This window comes from Coloeus monedula (assembly GCF_965178545.1).
Source record: "Coloeus monedula genome assembly, chromosome: 3".
In the NCBI taxonomy this organism is placed as follows: Eukaryota; Metazoa; Chordata; class Aves; order Passeriformes; family Corvidae; genus Coloeus; species Coloeus monedula.
Window position 1 is genome coordinate 15,542,383 of NC_138783.1, and position 17,660 is coordinate 15,560,042.

A 17,660-nucleotide genomic window follows, 5' to 3' on the forward strand; every position below is an offset into this window, starting at 1 on the left:
GAAGCCTTGGGCTCCTGCGCGGTTTGGTTCACTCTCTCTCCAAAGTGGTCGGCAGCTACACGACTTGTTACTTCGTTGCCTTTGCTAGATTAATTTGGCAACTAAGGCAAGAAGCTTCTGGGAGTTTTGGGTTTTTTTCCTTCCCTTGGCCTGGAGGCTTTTCACCGGCAAATCCTTTCGGAGGGTTCCTGTTGGGTTGTTTTTTTTTTTTTTTTTTCTTTTTCTTTTTTTCCCTGGAACTGTCTCGATTTGTTCTTTCTTTGGCCCGAAGAGCCTGGGGGGGCGGCCCCAGCCAGAACCCCGGTTTTGGTACCAAACCAGCAAAAAGAAGGAACATTAAACTCCACCAACTTCACCTGCTGCGAATAGAAGACCCACACCAGAAACCCAACAGGTTCCCAGCTGTTGAGTGAACTCTTTTCTCCCCTCTTCCCAGAGACAAAGAAGGACAGCCACCATCTTTGCCTCTCAGCCATGCAGCGAGGTGGGGGTGGAGTGTAAAGTTCAGTATCTTTTTTTCCTGTGCTTTGCGGGTATCTTATTTTGTTAATAAACAGTTTTACTTTTTTTTCACTTTCATCCCTTGGTTTCCATTTCTCTCATAGGCAGAAGAAAAGGGAGTTATCGAAGCCCTCTTTCTTTAGAGAAAAGCACTCATTTCAGAGCGCTTTTTCTCCTAAAATTTGTCTCCAAACCGAGACAGGAAGGAATCATAAAACCTGATCATGTAATCAGTGTTTAAAACAGCAATTTATTAACAGCCTGTCCACAAGTAGCAAGAGCAGCACCAGGCATTTCACTGGACACATAACCCCACACTAGGAGGCCTGACTGTCTGGGAATTAGTGTTCAAAGCAATTGCATTTTTCTATAACTGGGATTGCATGGGATTATGGTATTATAAATGGGATTTGCTTAAAGGCCAGTGGCTGTCTGTATCTTATGTGTAATAAATGGTTAAAAGTTCTTTTTTTTTGGTTGAGAAGAAGTTAAAAGTTGCTTGTTAGAAGAGTGGCGGTATGCAGTTAATGAGTTAATTGTTATTGCGATTGTACAAGTGTAATGTTGCTATGTGCCCACTAGATGGGGACAGCAATGGGGGAAAGTAGTGGGTCTATAGAAAGGAGGAGAATGTTCTAGAATGTTCTTAAGATAACCTAATAATTATGATGTAAACACTTTGGGGAATTATTGGTTAGGGGGCAAACCAATCACTCGATGCCCCAGAGACTGACAGAATTGAACACCAATGAGGACCGTAGCAACGAGCCATCAGAGGGAGGATCTGAGCTGCACCAATCACAGCATCAAAAGAGACTATAAGAACTGCTCTGGGGCTCAGCCCCCCCCATCTTCCTGAGGAACCTGAGTCCAAGGGAACACCCTGTGTGTCGCACAGTTTGTTTTTCTGGGCTGTCGAGTGGGACTTGGGCTTACCTCGAGTCTCCGCTCCTGGTTTTCTTTTTAATAGACGAGCAGACTTTTATTGCACCCAAAAAAGTCCAAGCCTCGTTTATAACATGGATTACTCCAGCTTCCTCTAAAAGGAATTTTGATAATGCTTCTTTAATGAGACTGGGCTAAATTGAATTACATCCTGCCTTCCCCCTGAAGTGGGATCTTCTTCTATGATACTGGACATGCGCACAGAAGACAGTCCTACATATTCCTTTCTACGTGCTGTGACCTATATAGCAACACCTACAGAAACAGACACAAACATATTTGTAAAAGAAAAACGGGGTTTTTTTGGAGCAGTTTGAGCAGCCTCTGCTCACTATCACACATTATTCTGGCCCAATCAGTTCAGTTTTGAAACCAGAGATGATAAATCCTCCAGGGGTATTTTGTAATTTCTTTGTAACACACTGGTACTCCAGGGCCTGCAAATAACACTAACCACTTCCAGTGCTCTGATCCCTTGAGCTGAGTTGACACAGTAGGGATCCCTTGACACAGTAGGGATGGAAGAGCAAAGGGAATAAATGGTTGGTAACAGGTAATGGGAAGCTCTGCAGTTTTTCCCACTACTAGTTCAGAGTAGTAAGTGCCACCTCATCCTCCTGAATCTCCACAGATGGCTTCTGAAGCTCCCTGCCCTGGTTGTCCCCTCACTGACTGAACATTTGTCCTGGTCAGTCTGCCGGCATGGCTGTGTTCCAGGCCAGCAGGTGAATTACCTGAACAGGTGAGGTTTTGTGGAAGATCATGGATGGGGAAGGACTAGTGAGTAACAGGACTGGAAACTTGTTTTCTACTAGCTGAGGTCAGGGGCGACTCAGCCACTTGCCTGAGCTATGCAGCCCCACATTGCTGCAGAGACAAAAGCTACCAACGAGGCTGAAGAAGAGGCTGCCATGGCTTGCACACAAACTGAGTTACAAGAGGCTTTCCCTGAAGAGATCATGCTGTCTTTATTCTGCTCCTAGTTCTTCCCTCACTCCTGCTTTATCTAACCCATTCACTGTAAAGAAACAGTAATTCACTTCCTTTTTCACAAACACACCCCTCTGGTTTTATTCCAGAATCCATCTCCAAGTTCAAACAGAAGAGTCCTTATTTTGGGCTGGGTACAAAGGCCATCTTGAAGATCCTCAGATCCACTCGCCCACTGTGGTCTCATCTCTCTAGGCAGGTGAGCCCTATGTTGTGAGTTACTGTGCTCTCCCTACACCACAGGAGTGCTCCTGGAGGGCCAGGAGCTGAAGGAAGCTCTCAGGCAACAGAGAGAATGTGTATCCCAGCTCACCAATGGCTTTGCCCTCTTCCTGCAGAAAAAATTCCTGGTGCTGCTGTCCTACCCTTCCTGGGCACTTGCTGTGAGGCAGCAGAATCAGGCTGGATGCAGCCTGGGATGCTCCTCCTTGCCTTCACCAGTATAGCACATTGCAGGGCATGGATCTTGCCAGAAAGCCAGCAGGACATGCAGGGAGGAGAGGGAAGAGTTTGCTGGTAAATCACTCCTGGGGATGGCCAGAAAAGTGGGAGGTTGGTTAATCATCCATGTCATGCTCCTCTGCGTGAGCAAGGGTGGCTGGTTGGCGCAGAAACACACTACTACAAAAGGGCTCCTCCAGGAATGTATTTATTTACATTAAAACACTATTATACAAATGGAAAGTAAAAGAAAAGGAAAAAAAATAAGAGACAACATCTCAGAGGGGTAGCTGTGCCAAAGCTGGCACTCCCCACTTCCCAACTTCCCGCCCTGTCTCACTGCTGCCTTCCTTCTGCTCTGGTCCAACTGTCAGTGCCACAATCTCTGTAGGATCCCAACCCTCTCTCAGTTTGAACACCTATGTATTCTGTTTAAGTGACTTTTAGAACTCTTTGTTTTCTGCTTCCAAAGAAAACTCTTGCCCACATGTTCTTTTTTAAATTTATTTATGTAACACAGTGTAGAAAGCTATCAATTCATAAGCAATGGCTCTGTACAATCATCCTGCAGAGGACCCCTGTTAATTTTTGGCCAGCAGGTACTTCTTCCCCCAGAAGTGCTCACAATTAACAGGGACTCTTCTTAATAATTTTTTTTAAGGTCAAAAAGATACATGGAAAAGAAAATAAAGTTTACCTTTCAATGCCTAAAGTGTGCACATAAAACAGGCACAAAGAAACAAATGTGTATTCCCATAATTTCTACATCACTAATACAGCAGGAGCAACAATCTGTACAACAAAATGCAGCTGCAGAGGAAAGAAATTTCAATAACTCATCTGGAATACTTAAAAAAAAATGTTGGTTTACTTTAAAATGCATAGTGATCAGAAAAAAATGCTCAGCAAAGAGAAGCAGCTAAACCCCACAGACACAGAAAGCATCCCCCATCAATTCTTAAAGCATGTTTCAACTAGGACTTAATTTTTGTCACAAATCACAGGAATAATATACAACTGGCTAAGGAACTACATGATAAATAATTGGGAAAGAGAATCTATCCATGCACTAGTTAAATACAGCTAACCTCTTTACAGTACACAAAAAACATTCATTAATAATGTAGTGTAAAGACTGAAATGTAAAGAGAAAGAGAGAGAAAATACATTACTGATTTTATTAATTCAAGTTCAGGCATCTACTTGTGTTACAGCACAGCTGTCAAAAGGCGAGAATGAGTAAATAATAAAGCAGAGTGTTTTTCTTTCTTTCGACATTATAACTGAACACCACTGGGCAGTGAAGCAATCATTCTTCTGTCCAACTCATGAGGCTGCTATGGTGTCCTAGTTCTGCATCTGTTCAAAGAACTTGTATGTGGGATTTTCATAGCCATTTTGCTGCATCTTGGAAAGGTGGCGCTCCTCTGGTGTCACTGCAGCATCCACCTGTCAGGAGAGGGGACAACCAGGGTCACATTCCTGCTTAATTAACAGCACACCCCTTGTTTCCCCACTTTACGGCCATCCAATGTACTTTGTACCCTGTGTGTTTGGGCAGAAAGCATCCTTTGGCTCACTTTTTGAACAGAAGATGATAATGCACCAAGAACAACTCTCCAACTCATTTTATTGCTGCAGGATTTCAAAACCAGCTGACCAAAGCCAGCAGTACCAGCTTTGGAATTTGTTGTCTGGCTCGGGAAACAACTCCCCAAACAAAAAAGGGGGATGACGTTTGCCTCTCCCTGCTAGTCCCTCATTAAGAGATTTTTCCCCCCCAGCATATATATATATATATATATATATATATATATATATATATATAAATATCTATACTTGGGATCAACTGGGTCTCAAAAGAAAAGAAAAAGCCCACCAAAAAGCTGGAGGCAGTGGCTTGAGGCTGCCTTCTGCCTGCATTGTGCTCTCAGATCTGTTGCAGGCATGATGGTCTCAAAACATTAATTGGAAAAGAGAAAATGAGGGTAGCAAGGAAATTCCAGAGCAGCCAGGCACAAGGTGAGCAAAAAATCCCATTGCACTCAGGGACACAGAACTCCTCTAGCTCCAAAGCTGTGTCTGTTTCAGTTTAGTGACAAAAAACATGACATGTCTGCACTGGTTTAAGTATTTATACTTAACAAAAATTAACCTTTCTTGATTACTTGGGAGACAGGCACAAAGCTCAGTTATGACTTCTCCATTGAATACCTGCATCTCCACAGATTATTTTCCTCCTTCACTGAACATTACAGTAATATAAAACTCCATCAAATTAAAGTGGGTGAGAACAGCCTCTAAATCTTAATTAGGTATTTTACCTTTCCTGTATGAGCTCAGTAGTTGTGTATTCAAAACCTACCAAATCCTGGCTATCTTGCAAAGCACCTATGAAAACAGTCTAGTTGTTAATTATTTCTTTTGCTACCTGATGTCTCCATCATTTCCTAAAAGCAAAAAAGTAAAAAGTGAAATTTTACAGTGTTAAAAAATTTAAAATCAGGAAGGTGCCTAAAACTCTACTGTTAAATATTAGGTACGAACATTTTCCTGTGGATTCCTGTAAGCAGTGACCTCTAGGAAATACAGCAATTCGCTTTCAGCAACTAAATAGCCTTTAGGATAAAGGAAAGTATATTCTCTCAAGAAACTTACTCTATCTAACCTTTTAATAAAAATGCAAAGGAGAAGTATTGATGTCTGATACCAATTTTAAATCTACTCTGCAATACTAGAAATATCTCAGCCTAGTGAGAAAATGTTGGTAAGTTGTTCCCTGATACCCTGGAGAAAGACTGAAGGTATGTTCTTCCCATGCTTGGGACAAACACAGGCTGTTCAGCTTATTTTTGCAGCTGCTCTTTCATTGTGGCAGGTTACAACATAGTACTGACCACCTTTCCCACAGTCCCACCAGAAAATGGCTCCTCTCAGAGCCATTTCCACTTTATATGTTCTTTTATTTGCTATTTAAGAAATGGTTCTCTATGTGGCACATGCATTTGATTACTCAGATGAACTGCTAACCCCATTTTCATATCTGATCCATTTTCATATCTGTGCCCCTTGTCCATGTCCTGACTCTCAAACTGCATTTAAAATCAACATTACATCTCCCATCAGATGTGTTTTTCTTACACAATAATTAAATATTTTTGTGAAATATCCACCTTAAAGGTTATATATCACTCTATATATTGCTCATAAGCTATTGTGAAACTTCACAGCTGGGAGCCCTGAGAGTTTCAGCAAGCCCTTGACTCCTGTGGGCAAGGAACAGGATGCCAGGCAGAAAGTATCACTGGGCTGTGCTGACACTGTGCTCCTTGTGTTTCAAATTCTGCAATATAACTTGGACTTTTAATACTGCCATTCACAGGCTTTCTTTCTCTTTCTTTCTTTTTAAATTGCATTTGCATGCAGTACTTCTCTTATGCAATGATCCCCAAATCCATCTATTTCTTCACCCCCTGTGACATGGTTTTAGGTAGCAAGATCATTCTTAGAGGTCGCTCTTGCTGTATCTCCCTTGTTTGAGAAACTGAGGGGAAGAGGGAATATTTTTTTCCTTTCCCTGGCTCCTCCCTCTCCAAAAGTGACAACCTTTTTCTTCTGAAGAATGCAAGCTTCCCTTGGCCAGCCCATGTGCATGCTGAGTGCTCAACTTGGCTGTCAACAACCATTTTGATCCATCAAGAACAAAAGAACCCCATGGAATTTCACAGCCTGTCTCCTCTTCAACCTCCCGCTCCCAAAGCCCAAGACATCCTGCACAGCCATGTGCTCAGCAGCCAGGGTACAGCTGTGTGGTTCATGCCTGCTGCTCTGTGTCCCCTACGCTGGCAGCAGGGCTGGGGAGGGATGGGGAGAGGCCCACACCTCACAGCACTCACCTTTGCCACTACTCCATGGGCTGGGCTACTTTCTGCTGCTTTACCTGTCCTTTCTGGGGGCTGCCAACTTCTCCCTCCACAAAAATACACCATCTAGATCCATATGCAATGGATCTTTGACTGGCAATCCCTCCATGCTATTGGTGTTCAGTAGAGCACTTGTTATGCCAGCAGTTTAACAGCAGTAGGGCCTAACAAACCCATTCCATCTACATTTTGTAAAAATGTGCCAAAGACCTAATCCCCACCCTGAGGACTCCTGAATTTAACAGCATTAACAGCATTCTGCTGCTGATGAAGTTGTTGTGAACATGGCTGTGAAGGCAAGAACAAAGCAGGAATATGGCAAATGTTCCTGCAGCCTTTCCAGCACTTACAGAAAATAAGAATAAAAGCGGCTGCAGAGGAAAAGCCACCGTTCTGTTCACTCTTGAAGGGGGTGCTGGACCAAGTCAGCCCTGGTTCTTCTACACTGTATCACCACTATGGCAGAGCATCCAGTGCTTTTTCAATTCATGAAGTGAGAGTCTCACAATTCACAACTAATCCCACTAACAGATTCTCTTCTAGCATAAAATTAAGTCTCAGTATGAAGCTCTGGCATTTACGGACCAGGGTTCCATGTGTACCAATACCTGCCCAAGAGCATTTTCATTTCTAGGAGGCTCCCCCACTAGGCTGGGATGCAAAGGAGGGGGATGCCAAAACATGTGCTGGACTTCTGTCCTAAAGCTCCAAACAACACTGTATTGAACTCTGTCACTTATTTTAGTTTAAGTCTCTTGCTCAGCTTTTCTTATTCATGACTAGAAAATGTGGTAAGTACACAGCATAACCTGCTTGTGAGAAAGAAATGGAGTGAGAGACCATCATAAATTAAAAAGTAATCAAGGAAACTGCAAGGCAGAAGAGACCAAAGAATTGATGAGACACTTGGAAGAAAATCAAGGAGGAAAAAGAGATTAGAAAAAAAAAAGGAAGGACAATAAAAAAAGACTGAATTTTTAACACCTTTGCACAATGTTCTGTATTAAAAAATTTCATTTTGATAAAATCAGTTTCTAGTAAAAGTCCAATAAACTCTGAAATATGGCATTTATAGATGAAAGGGATTTACTAAAGCTCCAACTTGCAGTCTTAGTCAATTTTTTTAAAATTTCTTCTTCAGCCTTTAAAATAAGTAGTGCTGGTACTTCCTTTCCTTCCTGTAGCTCTCTGCCACAGGGTAATCCATCTAACCATCAACCTATGTGCGCTATCACTCATCCTGAATGTCTTCTCTTCTATTCTCTTTTACCCATTTTGATGCTACCCAAACTCTTCCTTACAACCTCTGCCCTAGGTACCACTCTGCCAAATGACATGCTTTGAACACAATTATCTCCTTGACAGTAAATCCCCAAAGCCCCTCTCCATTTTAAGAAGCTTTTTGCCCCAAATATGGAGGTGGCAGAAGCTGAACACAGCATGTAAGAGGCGTAGGTGCTCTGGTTCAACCCTTCCTTTTTTGTGACGTGATGTCTCTTGAAAAACACCTCAGTTAGGTAGATAACCTCTTGTGAGACTGTTTGCCCATCTACCCCTTCAGCAATTTCAGTGTCATCTCTGCTCCTGCTGCAAAGCCCTCTTGTTGTCACTGCTGGAGGTCCTGCCTCTGTCAGAAAGCAAATGAGCTTTGAACAGGATATCCTCAAAAGAGGAGAAACTGAGACAGTCAGTGGTCTTCAAAACCCCTTCAAAACATTTGTCGGAGCCCCCATGTGCACATGTAGTAAGTAATTTTCAATCTCTCAGTCATTTATTTACTTAACTATGGAAGTTTTTTTTCTTGGGGAGGCCGAACAACTTTGGAACATTTTTATTCTCAGAGTAGGGAAAAATTACACTTCTAAATAGGACAAGTATATCCATTCTCAGAGCTTAAAAAAATGCGAACAGGATTTTTAGTAACTTATTTTGTTAAAAAAATTATAGTGAAATGAGAGAGTACAACAGAGCTGACTTTTTGGAAGGCAAGAATACAGGTGGAATAAGACCTGTTTTGTAATCTTCCATTATCACAGAGTTAAATTCACACAGTAACTTCTGACACACAACAAAGAGGTGGAAAATTAGTTAAAATACACTCAATCAAGCTAGAGCTGATGTACAGTTATTTTTACATCAAGTCATTTTGCTCTTCTATGCTTTCTGTGCACAGTATGCTAGAGGTGTGATGTAGCTAAATAAGTTAATTCTCTTTAGAAAGTAACAGCTTAATTTTGAAGACATTTTGGTATTAAACATCAATTGTATATAGCTCTTTTGGTGTTTGGGGTTTTTTTTTTTGTCCCCAGTAAAAGTGCTACGCAATTTTTACCGACTTAGGACAAAAACAGATGTTATACCTTTCTTGCAGGTGAGAAGCTCAGACAGTGAGGCTGTGCAGTCTGCCAAGACCACAGAGCCAGTCTGGCATAAGGAGGAATCCTGGCTGCCAGTGCCAGCAAATCCACAAGGTGATACAATCTACAGTGTGATACTATAAATCCACTAAGGTTCTTGGTACATCTGCGTACTAAACCTTTATGGTTTTAGCTGTAAAATTTTTTATTCCCTAAGTGATGCTGTCATTTTGACATGAATTACTTATTCAGTTTGTGCATGTTATTTCTAGGCCAATATTTCCAAATTCACTGTCACCAAAGAAAGCTTGTAGAAGTCCAGGATCACCTTTGCCATGTCATTTTATCAGGTGAAGCCCACCTAGAATTTTAAGGTTGTACTGCAATAATGGTATGTTGTCTTGGGGTGATTTTATGATGTGTATCCCATATCTCTGCTTTATGCCCAGAAATTAATTTTGTGCCTTTCTATGCCTTCAAACTGAGCCTGAGAGGGGGGAGAGAAAAAAAAGCTGAGCAAAACCTTCAAAGCAGTTTGCAGTTTGTTTTCATGTTTCAAGGACACAGAGATATACGCACAGATTCCTCTTGCTTCTAACAGCAGTGATGGGAGCGGGAGGAAGCACCCGGCTTGTTTTTTTTCCAGCCAGCTTTCGGCCAGTTTTTCAGCTCCTTTTCCTCCAGAGAGTTGAACTTTGTTTTCCTAGGACTCCGAATTTTCCCTTCTTCTCTGCTGGACGATTTCAACATCAGAATACTTTGGGAGGACTTTCCACCGAGACCTTGGCCCTGGAGGTGGGCCCACCACCCTGTCCCAGCTCCAAGGAGGGGGAGAGAGAGACTATGGAAAGACTCTGAAATTTTCCCAGGTTTCTCTCAGCAGAGTGAAAGGTTTTATTATTATTTAGCATTATTATCCTTTTCCTGTGTGTTTGTTAAATAAATAGTTTTTATCTCTTTCACTTTCCTTTGAGGAAAAAATTATTTTTTTCCCCCGAACCTGGTGGGGGAGGGGTAGTTGTAACCTGCCTTCTCTCAGAGGATAAATTTCCAAATTTGCCCAAACTGGCAAATATGTCCACATTCAATGTCTGATTTGGGACTTTGGCCTAGCAAGGTTCCTGGTTTTTTCATTCTCACTATATTCTCACCCAAAGCAGAGTCTCTGGTGGCACAACTGTTGGCAGCAGGTATCAGCTTGGTGGATTAATACTAAAATGTGCTTCAATTTTCTGCAAAATGGGCTGAAAGCTATCACATTGAAAGCTAAAGTTTGCTGTTTTCTGCCTCTTGGTCCAAAATTCTGCACAAGTTGCTACCTGTGCAAATCATCCTACACTGTTGGTGCTCTTCTGACCATGTCTCTTTGGAAGGTTTCAAACCACATGGATATGCACAGTGTGGAGACAAGGATGCACAAGCACATGCTTAAGACAAAGGCTTACACAAATAATTCTTAAGACCCTTCATTATCCCAGACAGTGAAATAAATGCATCACGAAGCATGTGTGCCTCCAGCAAGACCAAAGTAAGGTTCATTTGACTCAAGGTGAAACCAACATAAACTACGGACTTGATCAAGACTTCAGTTTCAATCAAAAATGTAAAATACCAATTCTGAAAGGCGAACATATACAAGTGTCTCAAGTGCTTAATAATACAAGTGCTATCTGCAAACCAGACACTCACAGAGTAAACTAAACAGGGAGAAAAAGAGTTACATGAACCTCCTTCCACTTCTCCTAATGAAGTTTTTCTACTTACAGAGATCTTATCTTAAAACACTGAAATAGATAAAGTATTTTAAATTACTGTAAATTGACCACAAATTGCCTTGGCAGACTAAGAAGAGACAAGGATTTGCATCTTGAAAATCCTATATAAGAGTCTTATATACTACTTGTTTCTCAAAACTATGAGTTTCAGATCAGCCATAAATCAAAAGCTGTTGGTGGCAACAAAAAATCTTGTTTAGAGAACAGAGAGTAATAAAATATCTGTCTAGGGAACATCCTTGCAGTGCACAGCACAAGCTATGGAAGGCCAGTCTCAAGTGTTAAAGCTAAATAAAGAAATTGGTACGTGAGTTCCCAACAGTAAAACCAGCTTCTTCCTCTTCCGCAGTATCTTCTCATTGGCTACTGTCAAATTTCTTATAAAATGAACTTTCACATTATGAAATGATTGGTCTGGAATAGTTACAGAATAAAGTTTTGTGGTTTTATACCCACTTTAACATGGTTTACAATGTGTTTGCATTTACTAAATAAAGCAATTTGATTCCACGCTGCTGGATGTAACAATGCCAACAGCCAAAAGCACAGTTTCTTCCTTCAGAAATTAATATTTATAGAGCAGTGTGCTGACTGTGTTGCACAGTTGACACCAGTTGTGCTTTTCTTACCTCCACAACCCCATGATGAATAGATGTGTACTGCTTCTTCTTCAGCATCACCAATGTAATGACAATCACTGTTGCTATGACAACACCTCCCACCATTAGTCCAATGATGGCACCTTTATTTGAACCCACATCTTCAGCAAAGAACACCTAAAGAAAAATAAAGGAAGATGGCTAATAGAAAGCTCACTGAACATTTGACTAACATGCCCTGCTGCCACAGCAACATAAAGGCTATTGAAACATCAGTAATTAAATGGCACTTCATGTCTTCCTAATTATTCAAACCTGGATTGCTGTGCCACAAAGCTCTGAAAGCTGGAGAGGGGCAATTTGGGAAATATATATGGCCTGTGGTATGGCAGTGCTGTGCTAAAGGGGGACTCAGTTCCATGTTTCTCAGCTTCACACAGGTCTCAGACAGTAGCTGCCTTTTTTCCCTGAGTAAGCAAGTCAAGCTAATTGCACAATGAGTGATAGGCTTGAGTGGAGTAACCTGGGAGCACACACATTTCTTTATTTTCAGAATGCTAATCATGTGCATGGTCATAATTTACATCTGTGTGGCTTGTTTGTGGACTATGATGCATTTTTTTGATAAAAGAGTAGTGAAGGACCTGTAGGACTACAGTGAAACTTGCACACAACCAGTTGGGAGAAAATTCTCACACCAAAGGAGATGAGCCAACAACAGCTATCACTGATTTAAGTGACCACCAAGGAGTGCTTCAAGATTTTGCAGGGCAAGGAGAATGAGCTGTATCTGCGTGATGTACTTATGTGAAACCTAGGAGGTAACAGTTGTGTGAAAACCAGAGAAAATCCACTTGAATTATATGCACTGATAAGGCGAAACAGAGGACCACAAGATGCTTTACTCTGCATTTAGTAAGACTGGCTTTTATAAGCAGGAGCAGGTATGAAAAATGGGTGATTGTTTTCACTGCCCTGGTTCTGTATTCAAAGAATACGTAGGATTATTTTACACCTGAGCATATATTATAACCCTTTTGTTGCTTGTCAATAGCAGGCTTTTAAAATTATTATCATCATCATTATCATTGTTATTTTTAACCAAAATGGGCAAAAAGAATTAGAGAATAAATTACATTCACAAAACTGTATGACTACCTCATGCTGAAAGACTAAATACTTTTGACAAATATTTAACAAAAATACAGAGGGAAACAAGAAACCAGCTGAGAATTATAATGAGCTGTATAACATTTGTACTCTTTAAGAAACACAACCTTCCTCATAAAGGTATTAAAGCATACAGTGTAAATATTTATACTGTTCGTAGTCACAAGCAAGAAATGTGTTTAAACAAAGTTAAAAATTCACTAGAAAGTACACACAATGGATAGCGTTGGCATGAGCCAATGCAAAGTAGTAATTTCTTCCATGAATTTTATCTGCCTAGAACTAAAATTCTGTTACTATACTATTTGAAGAGCACTGTGAAATGCCCCAGCTAATACACATGTACAAGAGAGGAAGGCCTTAAGCACTCCGACCCGTGAAAATCAACTTAATGTACAGTTCAAACGTGAACCTCCATAAAGGACAAAATAACTGCAATTTCAACCCAATTCAGAGGTCTGCATGTAAAATACAATGTGCAGCTGAATTCAAAGCAGTATCCTTAGGAGACTGTTTCAGGAAATTCTACCATGGCACAGAATGGAAGCACAGTTCAAAGTGTTTTCTGCTCCCTGCTTTCGAATTAAGACTAAATGGAGAGGGGCATTGGACAGGACATGGTGTGTGGCAGGGAAGCAAGGCCCTGTAAGCATCAGTCCAGTACTTGCACAGCAATACCAGAAGCCCTGCTCAGTCTCAATTGAAAAGATAACTTACAAGACAGCTTACTAATTTTTAAGTAGTGGTTGTACCTATCAGCAAAAAGTATGGCAAAAAATGCTGTGAAAAGCTGAAAAGGTCCCATTTTAAGCATGACACATATTACCATGTGCAGGGACTATAATGCCCTCCCCATCAGCCACCATGGTATGGGGAGCTCCCAGCACCAAATTCATTGGGATGGTATCAAACCACTTATACACTGAAGGGTGGTGCTGTGCCTATGACAACCAGTAACTACTGTACCTAGCACACATTCCTGCAAGTTCCTTCCCTTCTACACCCTGCACAGGTTTGCTCCATCGGCATGTTTAACCCATCTGAGCTAAACACATCAGACTTTCCCAAATTAGTGCTAATGCATTTTGGATTAACTCATCAAAGAGGGAATTCTCAGTTCTCGGCATCAAAGAGATGGCAGAACATCTTTTCACTGAGTGATTGCCTAGTTCAAATGCAACTTTGAGTCCCATGTTAATTTTAAACACTACTTAGCTTTAATATATTAAGGGAAAAAACTTTCAAGTTTAATATCAGGATATTGAAAGCTATGGAACTGAAACCTCATCACATACCTTTAAAAAGAAGAAGCAGAACAGGTTTATAGTCAACATTGCTGTATAGGTTCTTCATTGCTTATTAAGCGACCAAAAAAAATTTTTAGAAGATGCTTTTCTTACCTACAGTGCTTTTGTTTGATGTTGGAACCCTGGGTTTAGCGAATTTAGGTTTCTGGGATGTAATGATATGTATGTGTAACAATATGGAGAATTTGGGGTGTGGATTTGTTCTTCTTTTCTCCTTCTTCTTCACAAATCTGGGTGTTCTGGTATTGGGTCAAAATTGTCCTTTTTATGTTCACAAGAAGCACAGTTCAAATGGGGAACGATATTTTGCCCCTACCTGCCCTTCCCCTGTTAATAATAATTTAACCTATCTTAAGGAACAAAACACAAAGATAAAGCTGTTGGGATTTTAGTTTTGTCCTCGTTTTTTTTTCTGTTAAAGGAATTTTCCCCTGTACCTGTTGCTAGGGGAACAAATGGCTGAATATTTAAGGAAAACAAAGGATCTGGCTGCTCTTTTTTGTTTCACCTGGGGGTGTGGGCAGTTCGGTCTCGGCATCCAGAGAGAGAGGAAGCTGTTTTTTCTACGGCTGCTTTTCTTTCTGCTGGAGAAACACCGGGATCCCAAGCCGGCCTTCCCTGCCCCACTCGGAGCCAGGCCGTGGCCGCCCTGCCCCGCCACTCCTTCGAGCCTTTGCTATGTTGTAGCCGTGCTCGCCCTGCCTGCCTAGACCTCCGGGGGGTTCTCCGTTTGGATACATCTCATCTGCCATCCAGGATTTGTGCTCATCCCTGCCGCTCCAGCCTGCCGTTCCAGCTTGCCGTTCTCGAGGGTCCAGCCGGACACTGGGACCAGCTGCCCAGGGGTTTGTGAGGCCTTTGTTCCATCCCTTCCCGGGATCCCAGGCCACCTGTGCCGCGTGCTCCCCGAGCTCGCTCCGGAGCGCCCCCTGCAGCCGCGGGGGAACCATCGCACCTGCCCTGCTCACCGGGAGCCGCCAGCGCCCCTGCCGGCTGCGAGCGGAACTGCACCCGAGGGGAAAGGTCCCGACAGCCGAGAAGGCTGGGACTGAGTTTGTGATTGCTGTTACTGCCATAATTATTGTTGTTTGTTTGACTGGTTATATATATAATAGTAAAGAACTGTTATTCCTATTTCCCACATCTTTGCCTAAAAGCCCCCTTGATTTCAAAATTATAATAACTCGGAGGGAAGGGGGTTGCATCTGCCATTCCAAGGGAGGCTTCTGCCTTCCTTAGCAGACACCTGTCTTTCAAACCAAGAGAAAAGCCAAACACAAACTAAAATTAAGGCCAGTGGAGAATCTCCTTTTATCCCAAGCAGGCATTCTTGTGAAAGGTTATACTCCGTGCATACACTATTACCAGCTGTGCTACCACACAGCTGGAAAGGACTCTATTCCTGAATCAGTGTCATTCTGTGTCTTGCTGCACTGTGCTATGTGTCTCAAATGCTCTTTCTTTTGTTTCCTTAAACTCAGCATTTTCCTTCCTCTGTATCCCTTCTCTTTCGGTATGAGAGAGATGGACTGTGGGACAAGTATTCTCCATATAAGCACATCCGGTGACATGGCAGTGCAAGGACAGGAACTGTTGGAATATCCTTTCATGTAAGGCTCAGTGACTTTCCCATCCTCTTCGCTGACATTGTTTCAGGTTTACTCCCATTGAAGAGAGAACCAGAAAAATCATAATCTATTCACATGATAACTTTCTGTTGGCACTTTCAGTATCCACATCACTCAAGCAAAACATGGCCATAATTATTCACTAGTTCAAGATTGAATCAGCAACTCAAAATGCACGTGTGGAAAGCACTGTTTGTTTACTTACCAGCTTTTGATGATGAACTTCATATCCTGAGTCATGCCGGAACTCTGCATCCATCTTAACCTCAGATATCTCTTCTGTCTTAACATTGGTCAACCCAGAACCTGCATCGCACCACAAAGACAAGTCATTAAAGTCAGGTTTCAGATTTAGGAAGATTCTGCTTAACCCCATTGCTGGAGAACAGATGGCAACAGTGCCATTCATACAGAGGAGGTGTGATGCAACATGAAAGGGAACTGGGAGCAAAGTGAGGTACATCTGGTGTTTCAGTCCCACTGAGGTGACACAGAATGAGCTAGTAAAATTTCTCCTCCATTAAACGATACTTAATCCACAGCAGCTATATCAGTACGGGCATCAAAGGCTTCCAGCATGAAACACTGCATGAACTAAGCTGTGAGGGACCAACAGAGGCCTCCTGAATTGGCTCACAGGCTGCAGACAGATCTGCTCTGACAGTCTCTTTAGCAATGTCAAGAAAATTTGTTGTTTAGGCCAAAATCTTCATCCTCCCTAAGCTCAGGCTGCTGTGAGGAAAAAACAGAATACTCATGGTGTGAGTAGAACTCCAGATATTTTATTTTTGTGCTTTCTTGCTACCTTTTCCACAAACATGCACAAGTTATTAAAATGTTGGTGAATTTACAGAATTTCTGTTTGTTTTCAGATTTCACACTACTCAGAATTAATTCTTCTTCTTCTTCTTCTTCTTCTTCTTCTTCTTCTTCTTCTTCTCTTCTCTCTGAGAGATGATAACTTTCTCCCAATTAGAAACATACAGAAAAGCAAGTGAGCACAGCTTGCAACAATCATAATTGTACATAGTTTGCAGTCCTGTTCTGTTATGGTGAAGGGGAGATGCTGCACTCATCTAGATGGAAAGAAGGCCAAAATTTCCTCCTGGAAAAGGCCTTAGGAGAATGAGCCAGACTTAACAGCAGCAGAGCAGTGAATCCTGTATGTGTCTATGAATCCTGAAGAGCTGGCTCTGGCTTAGAGAGAATTCTTAAGTATGAAATATGGGTATTCATGGAACTGGTTGTTTTCCTTCTCAGTATCAATGTACCCACATTTGTATTTCTTAGAGGTACAAACACTGCAGAAGAATGGTGCTTATGAGATTTTATTTCCTCCCTCTACTGAATATAATAAGAATAAACCAGTTCATATTCCGTGTTTTTATTTCAGCATTTTCTCACCCCTAACTCCTCCTTCCAAGGTTTAATTCTTAGAATCTTGTGCTGAACTTAACTTTTGATGAAGAGGAAGAACCTCTTTTAAAATTCTTAACACTACTGACTGCTCCTGTGCTCCACTGTTTCTCTAGACTCTCAATAATAATTAAGACTTCCATGTGCCAATGAGCTCCACAGTCTAAAACAGCACTCAATCCAAGAATTATTGCCTTTGAATGTGCAATTTCTTTTTTCATTAAGTGGTGGTTTATTTTCGAATTAGGAACCAGCAAGAACAGATCTTCCCAAGATCTTCTCTGGACTGTACAGACTCTAAGGTTCTGATCTTTATTTTCATAGGAAACCATGCAAAGAAGAGAACAAGAATAATCTTCATGCTATAAAGATTTTATGGTTATTTCCTTGAAGAGTCTAACTGCCCCGTAAGTTTTACCTTACTGTTTTTTTTGGTTTTATTTTTTTTTTTTTTTTGGGAATCAAGCACTTCAACCCCTCAAATTTCTTTATTAAGTTCCTGATTTTTTATGCCATCAGAGTACAATATATTATACATCACAGTAAAAATATATTATGACGTATACATGGGAGACCATTTTAAAATGCAAGAACTGTAAAGTACTTAA

The 17,660-nt window shown here is 41.4% G+C and overlaps 2 protein-coding genes across 5 annotated transcripts in view; one reads left to right on the forward strand and one right to left on the reverse strand.

Annotated features, from left to right (window-relative positions):
- Positions 1 to 10,119, forward strand: part of GABPA (GA binding protein transcription factor subunit alpha) — a 102,544-nt gene extending 92,425 nt beyond the window's left edge. The window contains exons 11-12 of the mRNA XM_082279373.1: positions 2,526 to 2,635; positions 9,172 to 10,119. Of these exons, the coding sequence (XP_082135499.1) occupies positions 2,526 to 2,631 (106 nt within the window). The 3' untranslated portion in view covers positions 2,632 to 2,635; positions 9,172 to 10,119. The remainder of the gene's footprint in view (positions 1 to 2,525; positions 2,636 to 9,171) is intronic.
- Positions 3,076 to 17,660, reverse strand: part of APP (amyloid beta precursor protein) — a 222,561-nt gene continuing 207,976 nt past the window's right edge. For all 4 annotated transcript variants that reach the window (XM_082279368.1, XM_082279367.1, XM_082279366.1 and 1 more), the window contains 3 exons: positions 15,842 to 15,942; positions 11,562 to 11,708; positions 3,076 to 4,326 (listed from right to left, as the gene is read on the reverse strand). In XM_082279368.1, the coding sequence (XP_082135494.1) occupies positions 4,225 to 4,326; positions 11,562 to 11,708; positions 15,842 to 15,942 (350 nt within the window). In that variant the 3' untranslated portion in view covers positions 3,076 to 4,224. The remainder of the gene's footprint in view (positions 4,327 to 11,561; positions 11,709 to 15,841; positions 15,943 to 17,660) is intronic.